The sequence below is a fragment of the Rhinolophus sinicus genome, linkage group LG07 (assembly GCF_036562045.2).
Source record: "Rhinolophus sinicus isolate RSC01 linkage group LG07, ASM3656204v1, whole genome shotgun sequence".
Classification (NCBI taxonomy): domain Eukaryota; kingdom Metazoa; phylum Chordata; class Mammalia; order Chiroptera; family Rhinolophidae; genus Rhinolophus; species Rhinolophus sinicus.
The window spans coordinates 63,366,773-63,393,366 of record NC_133757.1 but is presented as its reverse complement, the minus strand read 5'-3'; the positions used below and the strand labels follow the sequence as shown (position 1 = coordinate 63,393,366).

At 41.6% G+C, this 26,594-nt stretch overlaps 1 protein-coding gene across 2 annotated transcripts in view; it reads left to right on the top strand.

Annotated features, from left to right (window-relative positions):
• VSTM4 (V-set and transmembrane domain containing 4) overlaps positions 1 to 26,063 on the top strand; it is a 102,070-nt gene extending 76,007 nt beyond the window's left edge. Inside the window, exons 7-9 of one of the 2 annotated variants that reach the window (XM_019730127.2) lie at positions 516 to 577; positions 23,316 to 23,338; positions 24,711 to 24,842. In XM_019730127.2, coding sequence (XP_019585686.2) covers positions 516 to 577; positions 23,316 to 23,336 — 83 coding nt within the window. In that variant the 3' untranslated portion in view covers positions 23,337 to 23,338; positions 24,711 to 24,842. Of the gene's footprint in view, positions 1 to 515; positions 578 to 23,315; positions 23,339 to 24,710 lie in introns of both variants that reach the window. The other variant, XM_019730126.2, reaches the window with a different exon arrangement.
• The last annotated feature ends 531 nt before the right edge of the window (positions 26,064 to 26,594 follow it).

Below are 26,594 nucleotides of genomic sequence, written 5' to 3'. Positions count from 1 at the left end.
TTTAAAGTGAGGCTTGTTTGACTTTCAAGGCCAAGTTCAAGTTCCAAATCATCTAAATACTAGTTACATGACATTGAGGGAAGGGCCTCAGTTTCCTCCCCTGCCTCAGTTTCTTCCTCAGTTTCCACTCTCCCTGATGACCAGTCAGGGCTGCTGTGAAGATCAGAGGTCACTGCTGTTAGTGTGAGTGTGCAGTTGGTGTGAAGCCCCAGGGAAGACCCCAGCCTTTACCAATTGCACGTTTCTCACCTGCACACCTGACATCTGTGTAGAGGGCAGAGTTTTATATAGTTGTTTTGTTGAACTTGATGAGAGGAGAGGGTTACAAGTCCAAAGTCTAGGGGAAGATCATCCCCCAACGGAGGGCCTGATACCTAAATCAGAAACTGGAGTTCTTCCACGGGGGCAGGAAGGGTGTACAAGTCTCCCCAGAGTATGTCTGTGATGCTCATGGTATGTGGGTGTTAAGAGTCCTGGGAGGAATTGCAAGCTGAACACTTGACATACTTCCACAGTTCCCATAGCTGCTACGTTCCATAAACCGAAGCTGCTGAAACCACAAAGGAAAGTCACCCTGGTGAGTAATTAAATTCTGTGTTGTTATTGTCTCCTCAAGCCTTGAACACACTTCAGGGTCCAAGTGGTACCTTTACTGACTCAAAACATCCTGAAAGTTCTTGCTGCTTTTGTTCAAGCAAAGGCATTCTTTCTTCTTGGATCAGATTTTGTCAGCTTTTCTCCATACTTAGTTCCTAGCATGGCTTTTCCAAAATCCAAGTGGAATTCTTTTTCATTATAAATACTACTTTTCAAAAAGAAGAAAAAAGTTACTCTTGGGAATATATAAAATAGATTTTATTTTATACATCTTGTATAAATTTACCTGATAACCGCTCTGAAGAACCTTATAGAAAATATGTGTAACTTTGTATTTTGAAATGGTTTTAGATTTATGGAAGACTTGTAAAGATAGTAGAGTTTCTGTCTCCCATTCGCCCAGCTTCTCCTGATGATAACTAATCTCAGAGAGCCACGGTACATTGCCCAAACTAAATTACTGTCAGCACATTACCATTAACTACACTCCAGACAAACCAGATTTCAGCAGCTTTCCATTAATGTTCTTTCTGTGCCAGGATCCAATCCAGGAGATCACATTACATTTAGTTGTCACATCTCCTTAGTCTCTTCCCATTGTGACAGTCCCCCCATCCCATCATTTTCTTTCATGGCCTTGAGATTTTTGAAGAAGAATAATGGCCAGTTATTTTTTGGAATGTCCCTTGACTTGGGTTCTTCTGAGTTTTTCTGATGATTAGAACGGGGTGATGGATGTGGGGAGAACAGCACAAGGTGATACTCCCTTCCTGTTGCATCATGTCGGGGGGTACGTGCTATCAGTGTATCTTCTAATGTCTTACTAATGGTCTTCATACCTTGGTCAAGGCAGTGTCTGCTGGGATTCTTGTCGAAAGTTACTATTCTTCCCTTTCCCTACTCTCCTCATCAGGAGCCAGTCACTGAGTTCCCACTCAGGGGGAGGAAAGTTAAGCTCCACCCGAAGGGAGGAGTATCAGAGAATTTGGAGACATTAATTAAAACCACCACAGTAATTAATAACTATTTTAGGGGGGATACATCAAGGCTATCCAAATATTCTGTTTTTCCTTGAACTTTGCCTACTAATTTTAGCATTCATCGGTAGATTTTGCTTACTGCAGTTATTACTATGGTGTACTAGGGGTGATTTTCTATTTCCCTCAATTTGTCTCCGTTTACTATTTGAAATTCTTTTGTAAGGAAGATATGGACCCCTTCCCTCATTTATTGATTCACTGATTTCTTTATATCAGTATGGATGCATGGATATTTAATTTTTTTTATTTTTGGTTTTTAATCATACCGTTACTTATTTTGTTCCTAATACTGTTCATCAATTGTGTATTTGTGTGGGAGAGGGGGGAGAGAACTGACACACCTGCTCTAAAATGTATGTACTTGTGAAGGGCCAAGGAAGAGAACAAAGTGGGGGATTTTTATACCAACGCCCAAGATTTACGTTAAAGCCACAGGGATGGATGCAGTGTGGCGGTAGCGCCGAGGCAGACCAATAGGCCGAAGGAACAGAATATAGAACTCGAGCAGGTCTCCATATGTATCGGCACTTGATTTATGATGTTCCAGTGAAGACGGGCTTGTCTTTCCAATACGTAGTAATGGGGCTTTTGGATATCCACCTGAAAACAATGATCTGGAACCCCTACTTCACACCACACACAAAAGTTAATCAGACTAAAGTATAAAAGATAAAAATACAGCTTCCTAAAGATAGCATACCTCCCTCACTTTGGGGTAGGCAAAGATTTTTTTAAACAAGACACATAAGGTACCAACCATAAAGGAAAATATTGAAAATTTTGGATTAAATTAAAATTCAGAATGCCTATTCTGATTAAAGATTTCAATGCAAGAATGAAAAGACAGGCCTCCGACTGGGAAAACACATCGTCATGCATATATTACTATCTCACAAAGGATTATCTAGAATATATGAACACCTACAAATCAGTAAAAAAATGACCACACTCCAAAAAAATGGGAAGAAGTCTTAAACACGCACTTCACAAAAGAAGACATGCAAATAGCCAGGAAGCTCATGAAAATTATTTAGCCTCATTGGTTTCATTGAAATGCAAGTTAAAAGCATAAAACCAGTTCACATCTGTCAGGATGGCTAAAATGAAATATTTGCATGGTTTCTTTTTATGCTTGTTTTTCTCAGATCCATTTGGAATGTAGGAATGAATTCAGTTGTTTCTGTTTGTTAGATTTCTTTTTATTTTACATTGTTTCCTATTTCAGCAATCATTGCTTACCCGTTTCATTAAACTTCATCACTACATTCTAAACAATGATTTAAACTTCACTTTTACTAGTGTTATTATTACTTTCTTGAGTCCAATGTCTTCCCTTTCAAATATCTTTATTTGCCTTTATATTTGAGCAGTTTGTCTGTGGATGGAAATCTAATTTCATAAACTTCCCCCACTGTGTTCTGGGAAATATGCTAAGTGCTTATGTGCATTTCTGTTTACTTCCCGTGTTGCTCAAGATCAATGCTCAGCTCCTTGCTGTGACCTGTAACACCCTTTATCACGCAAGCCACATGTGTAATTTAAATTTTCTGGTAGCTAGAGTGAAGAAGTAAAAGGAAACAGGGGGACCAATTTTGATAACATGGTTTGTTTAACACAATATATCAAAAATATTATAATTTAAACATGGAATCAATATAAAAGTTATTAATGAAATATTTTACATGCTTTTGTTCGACTAAATCTTCAAAATCCAGTGCATATGTTACACTTACTGCACATCTCATTTCAGAACTACATTTCAAGTGCTTAATAGCCACATGTGCCTCGTGGCTGCTGTGTTGGACAGCGCAAGCCTATCTGATCTAGTCCCCATTACCTCTTTGACACCTTTTTTTACCACTGCCCCCCTTTGTTCCCCTGCAACCACACTGGCCTCTCTGCTAGTCCTTCAGCATACCAAGAAAGTCAGCAAGGGCCTTTGCCCAGCTGTCTACTCTGCCTGGACCTCCCGGGATGTGCCTGTTGCTTACCACTCACCCCTCCAGGGTCTCTAGTCAAACATCCCCTCAATGCGAAGCTTTCTGAAATCCTATATAAAACACCACCCACCCTGATGGCACTCATCAGAGGTGCCTTGATAGATTTTATATTTATCTATTAATTGCCTCTCTCTTCTACCAGAACACAAGATGCATGAAGGCAGGAGGCACGTCAGCTCTGGTCGCTGCTGTATTCCCCACTCCCAGAGAGTCAGTGTCTAGCAGAGGGAGATCTGTTAATGATTCTGCACACCAGCTCCATGGAGTAGGTTCTGTCACTCTGCTTTTACAGATGGGCACAGTGAGACACTCAGAGTCAGTAAGATGACACATGAGTGACTTTCCCAAGGTCATGCAGCTTGTGGATTGTAGTCAGGACTTGAACCTGGGTCCTTCTGACCCAAAACATAAAATTTTAACCAGATTATCTGAAGACTTGCTTCAGAGTGGAGTCTGGGTCTGAGCACAGTTCTAATACCCTGTTGTGGCTCAGCCTTGCCCCCACGCTTGCTGCTCTGTGCCCAGGTTTCCTGCTCTTCTGTTGGAGAAGCTGGTTCATCTGTGTTCCAAAGGGAACCTTCTTTTTGCCTACAGTGAATTGTGGGTTCTGATGGGCTTTTCATACACTGCGATTCCATTTGGAATCAGAAATTCCTCATCAGATCTGCTCTGTTGGCTACACTCATCCTGAAATGCAGCAGCAGAGTTCTGCTGATTTTAATAGCTCTCTGATCATTCAGTGGCATTTGGAAATGGAACTGTACACAAAAGCTAAAACTACCAACTTTCCTTGCCTTGGAGCGTCGTGCGTCCCACCCGTGAGATTCAGTCATTCCAAAGTGGGCTGAGCTCTCTCCTATCAACTGTGCATGTCACTGCACATCTGTGTGGTGTGTGTATATCTTCTTTAGATCTTTTATTCTTCATTCTCATATTTATCAACAAGCTCAAGCGTGCCTTATAACTTTCTCTGCCTAAGTTGCTCAAGGACCTGTTGTTTTTAATCCAGTCTCTTCCCCCTGAATTTAATAACAGAGACAGCTATTTATTGAAGCTCCATTGATATATGCCAGGGATATATCCCCAAAAGTGCTTTCTGCATGTCATCATATTTCATTCTCACAATAAATCCTCCCCCACCGGATTTGCATGCGAGGACACACACTGTTTAAGAAAAGTGAGTTCCTATAATCCATGGGGATAGTATAATGTTTCGTCTCCCATGAAGACAGTGCTGCAGCCCCAGTGGATGGCCCTTAGTAGTGTCAGCAGTTTTGAACAGATAACTCTCTCTAGTGCACAGCTGGTAGGCCCTGCCTTTCATCTATCCATTAAACAAAAGTCAGTGGTATACCTCTATTGGGTACAGAATGCTGCCGTAAGCAGTTTGGGCCACTTATGAACAGATTGGATTCAACGGCATTTTCAAAGACAGCTCTAGTTCTAATGGTAGGTTTGCTGTTGACTTTTGCGTTTGTGTGTTTCTTTGAGCTTCTCTGCTCCTCAGGATGGAGAGCCAACATAGGAAATTCTTAACTTTCACGGAAAGTAAGTCTGGGGCAGTTACATGTATTTCAGAAGAATTCTTTGTTTTATTAAGTACTCCTAATAATAGTTCTTTAAATACCAAATTGTCCCTTGACCCTTTAAGATATGAAAAGACTTAAAATTTTCTATACCAAATTTTCCAGAAACAAGTCAATTTGGAAACCAGTTTACACCTATAACAATACGCAATGAAGAAAAGAGTTGAGTTCAAATGGGCTTCTGTCTGACCAGTTTAGAGTCAAAAATTTCAGGCCTAATGTCTGCAGTTTGGGTTACTATTAAGATTTATTTTCCCAGGAGGCTGGCATTGACCTCAGTCTCAAATTGGTCGATATTTATCTCTCAGATCAATAAGCCTTGATGGTCGCTGAAAGTCAATAGCTACTTGTTGACTAACACAAACCTTGGTGGGTAATTTAGAAAATAACTTGGAATCATCTTTTCTTTTGGGCCTGGCACCAGTTTAGATATTTAATTCTGTAATGATTCCATTTTTGCCACAATCTCCGTAAAGTAGCACCTCCTGGAGTGGTCATAGGCCTCAGAGCTCCACAGCCCCTCTTTCCAGAGTCATGTTGACACATGGTCCCCCCAAGAAATTAACCTGCCTGCTGCCTGTACTGACTCATTGACAAGAAGGGAGACCCTCCATGTATGGCACTACTGTGTGCCAGCTCCTCTGCTAGGTGCTTTATGGGCTCCGTTTCTCATCTCAATTGCACACACCAACTCCTGGTGGACCCTCCAGACTCCAGGCAAAAATGACAGGCCTATGTCATTGCATTTTCACTCTCAAAAGATTAACCAGTGGGAATCTTTTCTTATGTTTCTAAGATAATGTGGTATTTTGCAAGCAATATATATGTATATACCAGAGACTCACCATGGTTGGAAGGTTTAAAAAAAAAAAAAGATAAGACTCAAGAAGAAAAATGAGGCAAAAAAAAAAAGGGATATTAAACATTTTATAATCAAGGTATCAAAACTACCCTCCCCTTTAACGAAGCAGCCAAACACAACAAGCTACTTTCAAAGTTAGCTGATCAGATAGCGAGACCATACTGCTCACATGGGCTGTCTGACGGAGAATGTGATCGTTTGTCTAGTAAGGTTTCAACATGGATGGTGAGTCATTATTCCAGTACATAAGTGGATTGTCATCCTTTTGGGGACACGTTCACAAAACTCAAAATGTGTAGCTTTCCTTTAAATTAGGGGTGGTGGGTGGGCATTGGCTCAAAGACCGCCTGAATGAAGCCTCCTGGTGACCCCCTTTTCCTCCCCATGGTTAAGTGGCCCTGCAGCAGAGCTCTCAGCACCCGCTGAGATAATTCACACACTTCCAGGAAAAGCTGTCACCGCTTCCTTGTTTCAGAAGAAACAGAGAAAGCTAAAGCGCATTTGATTTATTTTTATTGCCTTAGGTCAGTTATTGATTTAGAGACCCAGTGGAGGAAGAGAAAATAAGCAGTTTCTGTGATGTGGAGACAAGAACTCAGTATTGAAAGGAGAATAGCAACAGGAAACGTGACTTCGAGAGGATGGTGGTCAGCCTCCCACACTAACGAAGAGAAGAGAATGCCGTCCTTAGGCTAAATGACATTTCGTGTACTCCTTCTTCCCTGGTCAGGGTCCACACCCTCCTCACGGAGGATCCTTCCCTCCCTGTCACTGAGTCCCTCATAGACAGCGCTCAGTAGCTGGAAGGATTAGGCCACCCTTGTTCTCTAAGGAGAAGATGATCTCTTACAAGCGAAAGACTGAAGACAAAAAATCAGGAATATCATGGGCTTAACTACCACCCGTTTCCCAGTGGGCCTCTTGTATCCTATATCTCCCACTCCAATCCATCCTCCACATTACTGCCTAGGGATTTTTCTAACACTGCTCTGTCATTTCCCCACTTAAAATACTCTCATGGTTCCCCCTCACCTCCAGTATGAAGCATGGCTTCCTGTGAGTGGCATGGGGCGAGCAGGCCACTATCATCTGTTTCCTGCTCCACCCCAGGACCTCACTGATCTAGGTCCTCTTACCACTCACCTACTCACCATCTTCTTTTTGAGGCCTCCTGCCCCTTCAGCCCCACTTCTCCACAAATTTAGGTTCACCCAGACATTAAATTTACTGTATTTTGCCATATATAATGCGCACCCATGTTTTTGGCCCAAACTTTCAGAGAAAAAAATCTTTCATTTTAATTCAAATTTTTATTTGTTTACATTTAGGTACTTGTTTTTTGTATTATAAAGGAATTTTTAGCATTTACTTTTTAACATATTATGGTACAATAAATTTTATGTAACAATTACAAAACACAAAACCGGATACAAGGTACAAGAAATATTGTGTACCGGTAACAAATTTACGATATTTACGCATCATAGAAGGCCAAGAACTCTTCATTATAAGTCCAACAAAACCGATGATCGTATTCCAGGGTATTAGTTTGCATGCGGATGTCATTATCGATTTCTAGAGTTACACTTCTAACTCATAAGCATAAATAAAAGAATTAAAAACATTTATATAGATATGGAATTAGTACTGCCCATGTATAATGCGCATCCTTATTTTTCCCTCACAAATTTGGGCAAAAAAGTGCGCATTATACATGGCAAAATATGGTATGCCTCTGCATGGCACTTCTCAGTTAATCTGTTATTTCTGACCCCTTGATGCATCAGTGCCCTTGTCTCTGGAGGCAGACATGGGTCACCTGTCATCACCCCAGCTGACTCTTTCCTCCTGGCTGTAGCCCGCATCAGATGGTCAAGCTGGCTTCCCTCTCCAGCTCTCCAGAGTGTTGGCTGTCTCTGGGGTTCTCTTCTCCTGGACCACATTGCCGGGGAGAGTCAATACTTTCAGAGGTGCAGCAGCCACCTGTGAAGTCCATTTGTTCCCCAACGTGAGTCTTACAGCCATTTCTGGACTGGTTCTTCTGTTTATGAGACACTCCCCTGTAGGCCCCCCCACCGCAAATTCACCCGTGCACACATCAAACTCATTACCTTCCCCTAGTCCTGTTCCACTGGGAAATCCTTGTTTCAGTGAATGGCTGTCCTATCCAGATTCTAGGTGCTCTGCCCTCACCCCCAGACACACTGGTGACCAAAGTCTATCTGTTACTTTTCGGTGTGCCCAGGCTTGTCCCTTTCCTCCTACTTGCCACCATGGCTCACACACTCACCACCTCCCCATCTGATATCAGGGCCTCTCCTTGGGGCTCCCACAGCACCTGGCCTTACCTGTACTTTGGCACTTCCCACTCCATGATGAAGTCATGTTTACCTGCCTGAGTTGATGTTCTCCTCCACTAGAACCTCGTGGTTGCTTTTTACAAAGTGACCTCTACATTTCTTAAGCTACAAAGGCTATACAAGGTCTGACAGTTAAGTTTGAGAACTTGTTGCAATGATGTTGCTAACCTTTTTTCGATATCAGAGGGATTGTTCATTATGAATTTGTACCAAATGGACAAACAGTTAACCAAGTTTACTATTTGGAAGTGCTGAAAAGACCGCGTGAAAAAGTTACATGACCTGAACTTTTCTCCAACAATTCATGGCTCTTGCATCACGACAATGCACCAGCTCACATGGCACTGTCTGCGAGGGAGTTTTTAGTCAGGAAACAAGTAACCATATTGGAACACCCTCCATATTCACCTGATCTGGCCCCCAATGATTTCTTTCTTTACCCGAAGATAAAGGAAATATTGAAAAGAAGACATTTTGATGACATTCAGGACATCAAGGATAATATGACAACAGCTCTGATGGCCGTTCCAGGAAAAGAGTTCCAAAATTGCTTTTGAAGGGTGGACTAGGCACTGGTGTCGGTGCGTAGCTTCCCAAGGGGAGTACTTTGAAGGTGACTGTAGTGATATTCAGCAATGAGGTATGTAGCACTTTTTCTAGGATGAGTTCTCGACCTTAATTGTCAGACCTTCGTATAAACCGTAGACACCTTAGATAGTACAGACAGTGGTAGGAACTGTTCTTTTTAAATTGTGCTAAAATACACATAACATCAATTTATCATCTTAACTATTTATTAGTGTACAGTTCAGTAGTGTTAAGTACATTTGCATTGTTGTGTAAATAATCTCCAGAGTTCTTTTCATCTCGAAAAACTCTGTACTCATTAAACAACTCTTCACTCTCCCCTCTCCTAGCCCCTGAAAACCATCCTTCTAACTTTCTCTGTTTGTAAATTTAACTACTCTAGGTACCTTGTGTAAGTGGAATATTTGTCTTTCTGTAACTGGCTTATTTCATTTAGCATAATGTTGTCAAGGTTCATCCATGTTGTAACGTGTGTCAGAATTTCCTTCCTTTTTAAGGCTGAATAATATTCTATTGTATGGATAGGCCACATTTCGCTTATCCATTCTTCTGTCTGGACACTTGGGTTGTTTCCACATGTTAGTTATTGAGAATATTACTGCTATGACTACGGATATACAAATACCTCTTTGAGTCCCTGCTTTAAAATCTTTTGGATATATATCTACAAGTGAAATTGCTGAAGTGAAATCATATGGTAATTCTATTCTCAATTTTTTGAGGAAAAAAATTCTCTTCTTTGGAGAAATGTCCGTTCAAGTCTTTTCCTCATTTTTTCATCAGGTTGTTTTTTGTTGTTGAGTTGTAGGAATTCTTTATATATTCTGGATATTAACCTCCTCTCAGATATATAAATTAGCAAATATTTTTACTCATTCTGTAGGTTGCCTTTTCCCTTTCTTGATTGTGTCTTTTGATGCACATATGTTTAACATTTTCATTAGCACTAGTTTTACAATCACTGAGGACCCGTCCTCTTCATCACTGTGCCCCCATCTGGAATCTGCAGAGTGCATGTTGAGTGAATGGCTGGTTGAAGGCAGAGATCTAAGACTGGAGCTTTAAGTCCTCATGGCTCCACATGTGATCCCTGGGCCAGCAGTCTGGGGATCGTCCGCAAGTTGCGGAGGCTGAGGCCCCACCCCAGATCCACTGATTCAAATCTGCAGTTAAACAATGTCCCAGGCAAATCTGAGGAACATTAAAGTGTGATAAGTGCAGCTCTGAATAACTTATCAAACACAGTAGCCAGCTCCGGGTGGGTCACTGCCGACAGGACAGTCACTGCCAGCCACCTCTGGAGAGAACTTACTTATACAGAGAGTGCCAAAAAAATGTATACACACTTTAAGAAAGGAAAACTGTATTAAAATTGTAATACTCAATATGTACCGATAACAAAAGATGAATACAAGTCACGTTTGACTTCTGCAATTACAAGAGGTGCTCAAAGTGGTTACCATCAGTGTCCAGACACTTCTGATGATGGTGAACTACTGCTTGAACAACGTTGACCAAAGTGTCCACTTGTGTATATTTTTTGGGCACCCCCAGTATTGTAGTAAGACAATTTAGCCCACTTAGGCGAATGATAGGGTTTTCTTATTTACTCAACAAAGAGAAAATTACATGTGAGAATCTGCTTCTAAAGTTATTATAACTCTCCTTCATTCCTGAAAAACCTCTCCCAAAGAGCTTGTCCCCATCTCAGCTGGGGGTAGCCCTGTCCGATGATCCCCTAGGGACTTGCACAGGTAGGGAATTCTGACCTGTAGGGAATGTGCAGACAAAGCCTCTTGTCTGGGATGCCCTTGAGTTTAAACTCCGCTGAACGATCAGAGCTCCCAGAATGGACAGAGGGAGGTGGCATACATACTCTGTCATAGTTGAGAGGCGACCTGTTTTAGGAACCAGCCTTCCATCCATTGGTCAGCCCAAGATCGGAATGCCATGTCCTGCTCAGTGTTTGACTGGTGTTAAAAAAAGAGTCCCCTTCTCCCAGCCCAGTTTTCACAGTCGAGAATATATTGCCAAGACCGAAAAGAGTGTTTCTCTGATCAGTAACAGAAAAAGGCTTTGAGGCGCACTAGACATCAGTGATAGAATTCTGAGAATTTTAATAATAACCCAAATCCCAGCAAAATTATTTCCAGAGGACATGCATTTCAGGTTTCTTGAAGGATGTTTATAATAAGCTGGAGAATTTCTCTTGTTGTCGTTAATGTGCTAGAACTGGTTTCAGTTAAATTTTACATGAAAAGGATATATTAACCTGCATAAAATATGTTCATAATCTCGATTTAAAATTAAAAAGAAGGAAAAAAACCTACAACCACATGTACAGTATATTGCCCCAAGTAAAAGCCTTGGGAAAAAAACAAAAACTTTGCTTGTACCACGTTAGTGCCATTTTTACAGAGATAAAAATTCTATGCTCCCCTCGGTACACATGCACATCCCGTTATTGTCACGGGGAGTTATGTGTGTCGACTGGAGGGAAGGATAGATGCCGAGGCTTCGGAAGGGATGAGAGTGGGGAAAACAGAAGCAGAAGTCATTGATTTCTCGGGCTTCCTGCAGTCCGGATAGAGCGGGCTGGGCCCTTTCATAAGCGGGAAGCATGCGATCAGCAGGGAGCAGAGGTGAGATCACATCTTGCGTGAGGGCTGCTGGTCCTGACACCGGCCGGCAGGCACGATGCGAATGCCAGGGGCCCCGCTGCCTCACACTGGCCACAAACAGCTACCAGGCTGGATGCTTCTCAGCCATATCCGAGGCCCATGGAAGTTGGTTGAGGCTCTGATTTTATTAACGATGGGCCAAGTGAAGCCGTTACTTACTTCCCGGGAGTCTTTTAAGACTGGTAGTACTCTCAGCACTTCTTAGGAGCCCCCGGTGAGACCACGGGGATCCTACCCCAGAAGTGCTGCGGAGGGAGTCGCCTCAGCGCGTGATGTGGCTCTGCGCTCTGAGGCGGAAGGCGGCTTTGAAGTGACCACCGCGGGACAATTTCTGCTGTACTGCATGACTGATGCCCTGCGGCCGTTTTGCTTCCGTCGTCCACTTACCCCTTCTCCACGCGTTTACTGAGCACCGCCGGCGGTGTGCGGCGTGCGGGGTGTGGGGTGCATGGGTCAGGGCCACGAGCCTTGCAGCCCTGACACAGGTGAACGGCTGGCAGAGAGGTGAGCCTGGCCGGACGCCCAGTTCCATGAGTGGCCCCACCTGGCTGCACAGGCCCGCCCGGGGCCCCGGGGGCTCCAGTCTGGGTCAGTCCTGTCCCTGTGTGTCTGCAGACAATGTCCCTGAGGAGTGGTAGCTTGTTTTCCGTCTCGGCTCAGCTGATTTGCTGCCTTTATTGGGCACCTCAGTGCTGCCATCATTGCACCGCGGGGAAATTTTTAAAAAACGCTTTTTCACTCTATTTTATTTTTGTAATCTCGTGGAACAATATCATTTGTGCTCATATTCAATTTTTTCTTAAAAAAAATGCTTATTTCATTTAAAACCTCAGTTTTGAATGCAAAGCACTTCAGACTTGTTATTAAAAGACTTTTTCAATCTCAAGTTGAGAATACTAGAAATGAAGTGCCATTTCAGAAAAAAGGAAAGAAAAAAATTATCAATGTATTTGTAACATCAAGCTAAGCATCCAAAATACCAGGAAGAAAATCCCCATGTGAAATTTGAGTTCATGACAAACGAGCGGTACACATAAGCGGATATTGTTTCTCTGCTCAGATTCAATTTTAATTTATCATTGTAACTTTGTAAAGCTGAATTTATAAATTCCAACAAGCACATGTAATGTCCAAACGGCAACAACCTCATGAATTTCTGGTTAGAGTGTGCATAGAAAGATGAAGAATGCAAACTATGAATTCAGTAGTATGTGCCCATTGCCCACATTACATGTGAATTCACCAATGAGTTAGCATATCTACCGCTATTTATATTTGGTCTTAATGCTTTGTGCCCATGACATAGTGCTAGTGGTGATGATGGTGACGATACACACACTTCACTTCAATGGCATTTCCCCACGCAGGCACTGTCCCAGTGCTTACCAGTGTAAACACTGGGACAACCATGACTTAAGCATTGTTATTATCTCCATCTCACAGATGAAGCTGGGGAGGCCCAGGCTGGTAAGTGCCAGCACAAGCTCCCACATGGGAAGTGGCAGAGCTGGGTGTCACCAGGCTCTTGGCCCTGGATGCTGGTTCTTCCTCACTGGGCCCTGGGCTCTGCTTCCTCTCATCAGAAGCACACAGTGAAGTCCTAGTCCACTGGGTCCAGGGTGTTTTCTGTCCTGAGCTTACTGGAAGGACTTTTACATGATAAAAGCTGGAATGGTGATTCTATGTGGGGTTGTAGGAGTGGGGCTGGCAATTCAGAATCCCCATTTGTTAGAATAGTAAGTGAAATTTCTTCCATAGACTCTTTATTTCTCTGAGGTGCCCTCTGTTAGGAAATTGGTTTATATTCTCCTAAATATTTCTCTATGTATATACAAAATTGTGTCCATTTCTATGTATACATTCCCACAGTGTATGTACAATCAACCCTCAATCAGTGTAGGTCATGGCTACGGATTATGACAAATACATTTCTGTATGTAGAGTTCCCTAAAAATGAGAATGGTACTAAACAAAACGTTCACACATTGATTTTTTTTTTCATTAACAATAGATCAGGCTCATATTTCTACATCAGTATGTGTAATCCACCCCATTCTTTTAATGACTACAAAGTGTTACAGTGTCATCATTTATTATCTATCATATGTCTACATTTTAACCTATTAAATTGAAAGCCACATGCAGATTTTATATGATTCCAAGCAGTAGCACCCAGGTATCCTAGTTCTCAGTGGAGTGTCTTCATGGAAACGCTAGATAGGTTGAAAGGAAAAAGAATCCATGGTTTTCTGCAGGATTTCTGGGAGCGTCTCTTTCCTGCATCCCTAAGGCCAAGGATATCCATGGAAGGATTTTTAATGACTGTACCAGACTGGTTTTCTTTGATTTTATCTTAAACTCATTCAGTCATTCATTTAAAAAACGTGTGCTAAGGATCTCCTATGTGCCAGGTGGTACCTGAGCAGGTATCTTCCAAGGAGCTAAGTTACATGGTGGCATGCTCCGCCCACCCTTGCCCAGCAGGGAGAGCAAACCTGGTGTCTTGAAATCAGCCATTGTGGGAGGATGTACCCACGTAAATCAGCAGATGCTGCAAATTGGAGCTTTTTTCTTTGGAGAGCCAGTTGCTCAACGTTTTACCAACACAGCACTGGCTTCACCAGTGAGTAAGTTGGATGCAGTCACTGGGTGTGTGGAGTGAGTGGTGTGGTCAGAGGCTGGCTCTGGCACCAGCTCTGCTGCTTGCTAGCTGTTGACCTCAGGCTTGCCATTTCTGTGCCTTCATTTCTGCGTGTGTCACCTGAGGATGATAAGGGTATATTCTGCGTAGAGTTCTTTGTGCACTCAGTAAACATTAGGTGCTATTAGTACATTGTGGGAGAAGGCTAAAGGTAACCGAGTGGACAATATGTTATAATGCTAAGGAGTGACTGTGCTCTGCAGGGCAGAGTAAGGGAGCCACGGATGGACTGTGTTTGATGGGAAGAGGGCCTCCTTGGAGCAAAGGCCTGGTAAAGTGAGGGAGCACACCACACTGCTATGTGGGAGAAGAACATTCCAAGCAGAGAGCACAGCCCAGGCAAAGGCCCTGAGGTGGGCGGGCCCTGAACAAGGGGTATACAAGGAGACCCGCTGGCTGGAGCGCTGGTCAGCAAGCAGCAAGTGTGCTGCTTGCTGGGGCCGGAGGGGGGTCAGGGCAGGGTCCTGACAGGGACGCTGGATTCGATTCTAAGTGTGATGAGAAACCACTGGAGGATTTGTGCAGAGCAGTGAGTGTCATAGTTTGCCCTGTCTTTTCAGAAGGAGCATCTTTCCCACTATTCAAAAGTATATCACTGGGTTTGGCACTGGTCCGAGGTCCAGGGGTATCCATGAGAGTCTGACTTGTGATGTTTTCCAGATGATCTCTTCTTCTCTCTACCTCTAAATATTTCAAGGGGGCCAATTGTTAAAACAACACTTACTTGTACTCTATAAAATAATTGTAGTAATAATTAAACACGTTTGAGTATTTACTGTTTACCTACCAGGTAATTTTCTAAATACGTTACAAGTATTAATGCATTTAATCCTCAAAATAACCCTGTGAAATAGGTACTATTATAAGTCTCACTTCACAGATGAGGAAATGGAGGCACAGAGAAGCTGAGGAACTTGTCCAACGTCACACAGCTAGTAAAGGGCAGTCTTTCTGTCTCCGAGAGTCCATGCTCTTCGGTACCACTAGACAGACCCTTGCCCAGTCCGACGAATCTAAGAGAGTTAAAGCTTGCAGGTGATTAGAAGACTGAGAGTGTTCAAGACTGAAGATTCTCAGGGTGGACTTCTACATAGAAATAGATAACCAAACACTCTTTTTCTCAGCATAAACATTCTCTTGAATAACATTGCCAGTAAAAGTACTTTTGGAAGACAGCTGGGAAAACATCCATCTGTGGTCCATGGGGAAGAGCAAATGAGTGGCTGTATTCCATCAGAAAGCTATCACTGCGCCACTAGGAAAGTTTCATGTATCAGGACCCTCCCCAGGAGCATTACCTATAATCACATTTTAGCTTCCAAAACACACGTTGGTGAAATCGAGAGACATCCATCTCTCTGATGACTTGTAAAGCCTTGAGCCTTTGTGTGCATGGCTTTAGCAAGTTCTACAGCTGGTCACCTCGATCTGTCCTCAGAACACTTGGCCAGGGCTATGTGACTTTCTGTCCTGTCACTTTCATTCTGGGAAGACACTGTGCTGAGCACCCTTTGATTTCTCCAGACTTAAAAGTGTCATGTGAATTTGCTCTGCTCAAAATTCCCGAGTGACTTCATCCAACCCAAGGTGCCAACAAGCCTGGAGAGGACTTTGAGGTCTTCATTTCCATCCCGGACGTCCCCTGAGTTCCAGATCCTTTCAAATCAATCCAAAGTTCTAGAGAACACTGAGTCATTTATTGGCCCTTAGGCACTGGGTAAGCATGGGGAGCCTGGGCAGATATACTGCCACGATCATAGATGTCTGAAGCAGCAGAGGCAGTGGGTGTTTGGGCCTCAGAGCACGGTGAGTCTCCATGTGCAGTGACTGAGAGTCCTGGTCTTTCGACCTTGGCTCAGATTGTCAAGACACGCCTAAATCAGAGTCACAGCTCCATGCTGGATTTTGGGAGTGCTGCTGATTCCAGCCCTCACCTCTGAGTGAAGATTCTGGTATCAGTTATGCTGCTAGAACCAGAGGTCCCAGTGGACCAATGAACTCAGCTCCAAGGAGATGGTGAGAGTAGACTTGACATGTGGCTCCAGCAGTTACCTCAGAAAATTCCCCTGGACTTCTCTGTTCTGCTCCATATACACTTAGCTCCATATTTCCATCTGTCCAGCAGGCACGTCTAATCAAGAGTCTGTTGCCACGTGACCCACAGCCTGGCCCAAGCAGAGCCTGCACCCTTTTAGCTCCATCCCATGCTGGTCAGAGGTACACCTGCTCCTTTCTTGGAGACTAAGAATCTTGGGGGGATGAGACAGGAGAGAGAAGCTAGGGGTCCCCTGTAGGCATTTTGATGGGATTCTCTCCTTCCCCTTCATTGCCCATTCCAATCAGTGACACCTCCATGTATCTGCTCTCAGAGGGTCTTAGGTTCACCTGGGTGCCAGGCATTCACAACACAGCCTTGGTCACTTGTCAGGGCTGGACATGTCCCGTGAGCTGCACGTGGATCCCAAGTAGGACTGCCGGGCTCTGAGTCCAGACTTCACCTAGCCATAGCTGCGTGACCTTGAGCAGATGACCTGCCTGTGAAAGCCTATTTCCTCATCGGGGAAGTGGGCCTGGCCACTGGACCACCCTCGCAGTGCTGCTGTGAGGACTGAATGAGGTGGTGAAGATGAGGTCACATTTGCTGAGTGCTGATCTCAGAAGGACCGATTCTCAACCACCACACTCTTCTACCTCCCAAAGTCACCTTTGGGTTGTGACCTCTGTGTCTCTTTTGTTCATTTTGATTCTTTATTTTCATATAACTTGCACCTCAGGGAAGTCGACTTCTTCATAATATGTTTAAACATAAATAAGTATTCTAGTTGGCAGGCCTGTGGAACTCAAAACAAGTCAAATTCACATGGAAGGCATGTTGATTCCAACAGGACCTATGGGGACCACAACATAATTTTCTTTCCTGAGTTTGGACCCATTGAGGTCCCTCCATCAAATACAGCTTCACTGAATATACAGCCTCCCCCTTCTCCGTGGCCATAGTGCTATATGTGTGGACGCTGTGAAGGTAGAGTTTGTTTTACCAGGTACTGCCCTGTTGAATAAAAAATGAGCACTTATCTTGAAGGGGGAAGAGGAAGTCTGCCCTCGATAGTATGTAATTCTCTCTTGGGTAAATAGATTCCTGATAGTGCAACTCTAGTAGAACTGCAACCACATTTTTAAACTCTAAGGTGACGTTAGCATAAACATCCCATGTCCTAGTTATTGATCTGTTGCTGTGATAATGCTATTACCCAATTGCACTTCTGACATTGGAGAACTGGCAGTGGCTGCAATTGCATTTTTCTTTTATTCCTGCAACTTAATTCAACTTGTGCATCCAACTGTGCTCGCTATAAAAAATAGTGTTGTTTTGCAGGAGTCTGCATGGAATGTTAAATCCCTCTCTCTCTCTTTCTCTCTCTCTCTCTGTTAACTTTTTCTTGAATCCTGGAAACACACCTATAAAATGAAATACTCAGAAACTACCAGTTAGGAGATTGAAGAGGAAGGGTATTCCTAAGAGGTGCACAGCCTCTGAATCTTTTCCAGTTTCAGCCCCATCAAGTAAATCATTACTGTAGACATACTTTCCATAACCAATACTCTAAAACTGGACAGGAAAGGGTATAATAAGAAATGGGAGGTCCAGCCCAAAGACTGTCATCTGCTGTTGCAGTGTCTCACCACTAGCAGAACAGATGGATGGGGGGTGGAAGACATGGCATTTCAAACTCTGAAACTTATGTAGAGTCTTCCAGAGGTCCCATCACTGCATTAGAAAACTGGTCTTTGCAATAATTTTTTCCTACTTCTTCTGAGGGGATTTAATGAGGCTCAGCAGCCATCAGTGAGCACTTGAGTTCAAGTCTAGGACCAATGAGGTCCTTCAGGACAGTGAAAAGGCAATTACTGGACCACCAGTACCTCCTAGGATGGCCAAAGCACAAAATACTGCCAGTACCAGGTGCCAGCAAGTACGCAGAGAAGTTAAAACACTCAGACATCGCTGGTGGGAGGGAAGAATGGTGCAGAAGCTCTGGACAAATAGTTTGGCGGTTTCTTAGAAAGTTAAGCATATACTTTCCATATCACTCGGCAAACTCACTCCTGGGTGTTTACCCTGAAAGCATCTTGCAGAGACCTACACATGAATATTTATAGCAACTGTATCTATAACTGCCCCAAACTTGAAGCAACCCAAATGTCCCTCAGTAGGTTAGTGGATAAGCAAACTGAGGTGTGCAGTGCACCACCAACTACTCCTCAGCAATCAGGAGGAAACCATTGATACACGCAACAACTTGGATGAATGTGGAGAATTACACTGAGAGAAAAAAGCCAATCTCAAAAGATTACATACTGTATGGTTCCTTTCATATGACATTATCTAACAGACAAAACCATAGTGACAAAATACAGATCAGGGAGTGCCTAGGGGTAGGGTCGGAGGGAAGATGTAACCACGGAGGGTTGCATGAGAGGGATGGAACTGGTCTGTGTCCTGTCCTGGCAATACTCACAAATTCATATGTGTGTTAAAATGCATACAATTGTCCACCTGAAAAAAAAAATCACTTCTAGTGCATGTTATTTAAGATAATTAAAGTTAAAAAAAAAAAAAATAAATCTTCTTTTTGTTACCGGAAGACGTAGCAGGAGACATGAGTAGAAATGTAATCTTCAGGTTGGGGTGCACAGTGTCAAGTCAAGCCATGAGGGGCAGGGCAGCTGGGGGTGACATAGACAAATGGATGATATTTTACTTGATCCTAGAGAGAAAGCGATGACACCAAAACATTTACTCAGTACACATGTGTTTAGCACCTTCTACAGGGTAGGTACTGTGGTGCCAAAATCATTACATATGTCATTTCATTGAAATCCTCATTTTCATCAACAATCCCTGAAGGCCAGTGATGGAACTGGCCCAAGGTCACACAGCTGACATTTGAACTGAGGTCCAAATTCCTCTTGCACCCATGCTCTGAAGTCAGCTGCAGGATGATGGCCTCAGGACCTCTCTTCTCACCTCCTGTTTATGAATGCTTCCATTGAACCGAGAATTAGATGAATATTCTTTTATTCCAGACTTTCTTTGATGCCTTAACATGTGTCTGATCTGAACCCCCATCTCTTCTTGCTCATGGAATCCCCCTGCAGACTAAGGAGTGGATTCTCCCTGGCTGAGAGAAAATGTATGAAAAGTGAGATTAAAGGTACATAAATCAGTGAGGTTTAGAACTTACAAGATACCAAGCAGTTGAACCCAAGTACCAGGCTTTTATTGGAAGAGTAAAAAGAGAAACTGACCTGAGGTCTGTTCAGACTGGTGAAAAGAAAAAGAAAGTAAAACTAAATAGTCCTGGGAAAGAGGAAATGGCGAAGTTGCTACTCACATGTTTAGAAACTTCTGGGCTTTATCCAAAGGACCCTTCTAGGCCCTGCAGCAGTAGGTCCACATCTGCTGTCTGTTCCTTCCCCGTGCTGCCTTCCAGTGACTAGAGCTACATCAGATAGAAGTGTCCGGCTCATGTCTGAGGCCCGGAAATCCTACTGTGAGCAGTTTCCTTTGTGTGTTGGTGGAACCTAACGCTGTTGTTAAGAGTGTGCACAGCCAGTCAGGAGTATTTAAGTTTGTGGTCCTGAGTGCTAATGCCCCATACATTTCTGTACTTCCTGCACCCCAAGAGCAGGGTAGGGCTTGAAGAGGGCCATTTTGAGGGCCAGCAGATGGCAAGGAACTAACAAGAGCTTTTTGATTCATCTTCAGAGACCACTTGCTCTACTCCAGCCCTTGAATTGTCTTAGCTTAAACCCAGTATGGGCTGGAATTGTGAAGATTTCAGACATCACTGGGAATCCCCATGGGGTCCTGCAGCAGGGCCCTCGCCCTGTTTCTGCTCCGTTTCAATCACTTTAACCTTTACATTCTGCTCCTTATTTCCAGTTTTAGAGTTTTACCTAGTCTTACTGACATGCTGATACTTTCCTCTAAGCTACTTCTGAATGCACCTAAATCTTCCACTAAAACATCAGTGCAAAGAAGGGTGACATGGTGACAACTGGTAGGAGTCTACACGTGCCCCTTTTCTGCTGGCTGTTAGGGATTGATTTCCAGTTAAACAAGCTGGGAATGTAATTAAGCACATGGTTGATGGTGCCAGCCAGTGTGCACGCCAGGAAACAATAGGTTCTGTGAAGGTGCTGAGGACTGGTGTTATGCATCTTCTGTTGGAAACTGTATACACTTCACAACTCGGAGCCTCCTGTGTGCTGCCTCATATCTTCAATCAAATTATTATATCCCAGAAATATGCATAAGGGAAATGATTCTACACATTTTATGGGGGGGTTGGTGCTTGTAGCAGTAATTGAAGTACCTTTCCACTTATGAAAGTACTAATTTTATTTGTTTTTATTGCTTTTCTAGATGCAATTATTTATTTAGTGTGCTTTGGCTTTATTAAATTATGTTTACTATAAGAACATCATAAAAATGTATGAAAACAACACACCAGCCAAGCCAGCCTGGTGACCTGTATTGAGAAAGCCAGTGTTATTTTTCATATCCAAACGTAATGGAATAACTTAAGAATAAACAGATAATCTACACTAGAAAACAATGCAATTTCAAGGTAATGTAATAAAGCACCTGGACAATATGATTTCATAAATCTTGGCTCTAAAATTTACATGAGTTGGGTTTTCATGTTTATCTGAGGACACATGACATTTCTAAATGGAATCATTATAATGTGAAATGTAATTAAACCGAAGGCAAGATGTAAACAGGAGTTTTGTTGGCTTCTGAGATATGAATGGCTGAGAAGCAATGTAGACTTTCAGTGTCGAAAGACAAAAAGGAGGGACTCATCCCTATAAATGTCCCTGACTTTGAAGTTTTAAAATGGCTGGACAGTCTGTGGCGGTCGCTTGGCAATCAGCCCTGACTAGTATCTACTGACTTGAAGGCGTTCTTGACACATTCTCTTTGTCCCTTGCTCCCCTTTCCTATTATGATGTTTCACGTCAAAATAAAAGGGCTTTTGGATCTTCACATTCTTTTTAAGAAACTTAAATTGGATGCACATGGATTATTTGTCCTGAATTTTGGTGCGATAACCAAGGTATAAGCACAGAAGAGCAAAAATCAAAACAAAACAACAGCACAACCAAAGCCAAAAAACAAAAACAGTGCTGCTTAAATGAAAGTCATGTGTCTTTTATGACTATGAATTAGTGACTGACTTTTATTTTTCTAACTATGAATTTAAAATTAATGAAAGTGTTGTTTAAATGCATGTGCCTACCATAAAATTCCAAAGGTATCAACAGATGTATGCCATAAAGGGGGCGGTCTCCTTCCAGTCATCCAGTTTACTTCCCCAGAGGGAACCATGGATACCAGGTTCTTGATTTTCCAAGCAGGTTCCAAGGATTTTCCAAACATATAAATATATACACATATATTTACTCACATGCACACCTATTTACACAAATGATAAAACATGCAGTCCACATAGCGCTCCATCATTCCTTTTGAAGACTGTAGTGCATACGCCACTGAGTGAATTCACCAGTTTCCCATTGATGTTCATATAGTGGTTTCCAGATTTCTACTTGTACCAGTAAACACTTTCACCAACAATATACAGGAAGATCTGTTTCTTTCTATTTTGTATGGCAATTTTAAAAATAATTTTTATTAAATTTATTGGGGTGACATTGGTTAGTAAAATTATAAAGGTTTCAAGTGTACAATTCTATAATACATCATGTACTCACCACCCAGACTCAGTTCTCCTTCCATCACCGTATATTTGACCCCCTTTACCCTTTTCTACCTCCCGTCTCCCCTCTTTCCCTCTGGTAACCACTCCACTCTTGGCTTTATCTATGAGATTTTGGTTGGTTGTTTGTCTTGTTCGTTTGTTGCTTTCAGTTTTATATTCCACATATGAGTAAAATCGATGGTTCTCGACTTTTCCTGTCTGACTTATTTCCATTAGCATGACAATCTTTAAAAACAAATCATTAAAGTATAGTTGGCATACATATTGTATCACTTTCAGGTGTACAGCACAGTGATTTGACATTTATATGTCTTACAGTGTGATCACCACAATAAGTCTAGTAACCATCTGTCACTGCAAATTCATTACAATATTATTGACCATATTCCCTGTGCTGTACATTACATCACTATGACTTATTTATTTTGTAACTGCAAGTTTGTACCTCTTATTCCCCTTCACCTTTTTCACCCACCAACCCCCAACCCCCTCTCTTCTGGCAACTATCAATTTGTTCTCCTAAAAGACAAAAACTGATGTCTAAGTTTGATTTAAAATCGCGATTCTCTTGCTATGAGGGAGGTTGACTCGTATTTCATGTGTCAGAGACATTTGTATTTACTGTCCCGTGAACTCACTGGTCCTGTCTGTTGTTCTTTGCTTAATTTTCTGATGGATTGTTGGCCATTATCTTTTTTGAATTGTAAGACCCTTTGATATGATACAAATATTTTCCCCATTTTTTCAATTGTCCTTGGACTTTATTTAGAGAATATTTTGCCATATACAGAATGAAAATGTCCATATCTTTTCTTTATTGCTTCTGGATTTTGTATCATACTTTAAAATACATTCCATATGCTGAGATTATTTTTTTAGAATTTTATATGTATATATATATATATATATATATATATATATATATATACTCATTTGTCAATGCCACAGTATTATAATGATTGCTGCTTTATATTTTTAGTACCACTAGAGTTGAATCACCAAGTATTTATTTCAATGATAAATTCCTTAATCACGGTAAGAAAATAAAGTTCTATGACTACTTTATTCAAAAATATTTTAACAAAAAATGTTTTTAAATTTTATTAGATGCCTTTCCAGTATCTATGAAGGTAACAATATGATTTTTCATCTACTACTATTATGAATTATATTAAGAGATTTTTCTAATATTGAAGCGTCTTTGCACTCCTGAAATAAAATCAAATTAGCATGATTATCTAATTTTTAATGTGCTTCTGCATTCTCTCTGAGTAAATTTGATTTAAAATTTATATTAATAAATGAGATTGTTCTTAAATACATGAAGTTTTTCCTCTTTTTTTTAATACACTGGATCAGTTTAATTACATTGGAATTATCTGTTCCTTAAAGACTTTTTTTTTTTTAGAAATTCTCTGCCTGGGCACCATCAAATTAGTACTTTCTGGTTATTTGAGAGAGAGCTTTTGGACAGTATTTTCCCTCCGTGCCTTCCCTCCCTCCTTCTTTCATTTTCTTTTCTTTTTTTGATTGTAATTAATACATTCATATTTTTTGGAGTTGACATTTATTGTTTATATTTTTCTGGCACATTCCCCTTTTTATCCTGTACGTAATTCAAATTTTTTTTTGCAATAAGTTGAGCAAAGTAGTTTTTCTAATTTAATTTTTTTTCTTTATTTACATTATATTCCCATTCTCATTTCTTATTTTATTCAATTTTGTTTTTTCCATTTTTATCTTGATTAATGTATTTTTCAGTTCATTTATTTTATTGGCATTTTCCAAGCACAGGCTTTGGATGTTTTTATTAATTCGACTGGGTTTTTTTGTTTGTTTGTTTTCTGATTCATACAGTCTGGTTTTAATTTTATTGGTTCTTTTTTGTGCTTTTCTTTCATTTATTTTGTTCTTTTTTCTAACTTCTGCAGTTGGATGTTTGATCCATTTAATTCATATTGTTTAATGTAAACTATTGTTTAATATAAATATTTAAGTCTATGCTTTTTCTCTGAGTGCTGTGTTTTTTAGGTTCTGGCAAGTAATATTTCTTTATTATTTTCAATATATGCTGAAATTTTAGTTTTATACAGAGTAAGTCATTTAAAAACTTTTCTAGATGGTAGCATTCCAATTTTATTATTAATTTCTAGGATTTTTTGCTCTGTCTCTATTTTTTCCTTTTGATCAGAGACTGTTGCATTATTTTTACTTTTCAGATGAAAATTTGCTTTGTAGCCTTATGTTCAATCATTCTTTTGTTAGTTTCTATGTTGACTTGAAAATAAATCATAGTGTCTGTGTGCAAGGCCTAGTGTTCTTTATAAGATGATGAGATCTATATTATTATATGAGTTTGATTTTATATATTCTTGTAAGTTTTTTGTCCATTTGTTCCCCTTTGAATCCCTGCCATGCAATGCAAATGCATGCCTGATGAGTGGCTGTACGATGCAGCACTCCCCCTGGTCAGCCAGACTTGTGTTGTGTTTTGTCTTATAGCCGAAGATTGCTGAGGAAAACTTGACCTACGCCGAGCTGGAGCTGATCAAACCCCACCAGGCTGCCAAAGGCATCCCCACCAGCACTGTCTACGCCCAGATCCTTTTTGAGGAGAACAAGCTGTAACGCCGCATCCTCTTCCGTGGTCCTATTTAATACATGCCCCCACCCCAGTTATTTATGAAACCTTATTTTTGTATTTTTACTTGTGCCTTCTGTGTGGTGGGGAGTCCCTCCCCTGTGGCATTCCAGGTGCCTTCGGAGAGGTACTAGGCTCTTCTCTGCAGAAGAGCAGGGGCCACAATCCTGGACCAATATTCCAGGACAAGATTGTCCTGGGTCTGAGCCCTGAGGGGTGAGGACTCTGATTCTGAGAGCATCCAAGGAGATTATCTGCTGAGCCAAACCCCTTCATGTTTTCCTCTTCTTTCTCTGGGTTTTGTTTTTTTTAATCTTAATTTTAATCTTCTACTCTTTTTGTATCTGTGATATCAAGCTCATAGCGTATAGCTAGAGGAAATGCCATTGTAGGCCAAAGTGTGAGATGGTAGATATATACTAATTGGTTTTCAAAGGATCAGATAATATTGCTAGAGCACCCAGAGCAGAGCAAAGCAATACTCAAGATAGCATCTCTTGTTTTAAATAGATGCATCAACCCTCATGATTTAAGGGCAGAGAGGCACATTTGGGGAAGTCTAAAGGGACAGCAACTGTCTCTGAAAACTACAGTGCCTGTTCCCCCTCCCCCACCCATGATCATCCAAGTCCATAGGACAAGTAGAGCTCCATGCTAAAAGGCTCCCACCCCTTGGGCAGCGTGGACGTATGACTGACATAGAAACTTACATTCTCCAAGAAATTCTTACTCATCCTTTTCCAAAGGAGCAGTGGGGGTTTGCCATCAATGACACACTGGAGGAAGTGGGCCTTTTGTAGTTACCACCTCCCACTGAATGTCCACTCGTGTGAGAGCAGAGTCTTTTGGTTCGTTCCCCCAGGGTAGGAGAGTAGGAAGTCCTAGCCGAGCTGGAAAAGTGTGTCCTGAAGACTCTAGTGTTGCAAAGTGCCTTGGCCAACTCAACTTTGCATGTGAATTCTAATGGATTTGGGTGGGGGTCTGGCAGGGATGTGTTGCATACACATATGTGAGGAAGTTGCTCTGTGGACCTGTAATGACATCCAGGACCTCAGTGAAGATGGATCCATTCTTGAAAAGGGCCATCTTATCAACTGTGTTGTTAAGGACACTTCTTTCTGTGTGAGTGCCCTCTGGGTGGTTACTTACTTACAAAAATTGTTTGGTGTTGTAATGGACCATGTATATACGGTAAATTATATATTTTAAACACAGCCTTGAGTGTGAGTTGTGTCCCTCTGTATAACCATGTGAATTGAACTTGGTCAAGATTCGTATCCCCTAATTGTCTAAGACTCATGTTCATATAAAGGTGACTTAACCTCTTAAAATTGGTTAATGACTACTGTAAGATTCTGTACACTATAAATTACTACACAAATACACTGTGTTAACATGCATGCTAAAGCCAGTTTGCGTTTTCAAAATGAAAACTTTCATAGATAAGGCTCTCACTGCAGTAACTTTAAAATATAAATACTTGTCTATGAACTTAGCTGTACAGTATCGTTCCCAAAGACCCTTGTAGCTTGTGAGTGCCTCTTATGGTTTATTGGAAAGAGTCTAAATTGAAATCAGGTAATGATTTTCCAGAAGCAAAAATAGCCTGACTTTACAAAGAGGAAGTCATTTTCTCTGGCCTACACCTACATCTCATTCCCTCCCTCTCTGCTAGATTTCAAAGATAGTTAATAAACCATGCAACTTTTGAGGAAGAAAGACCATTTGGAAGAACTCACTGGAAC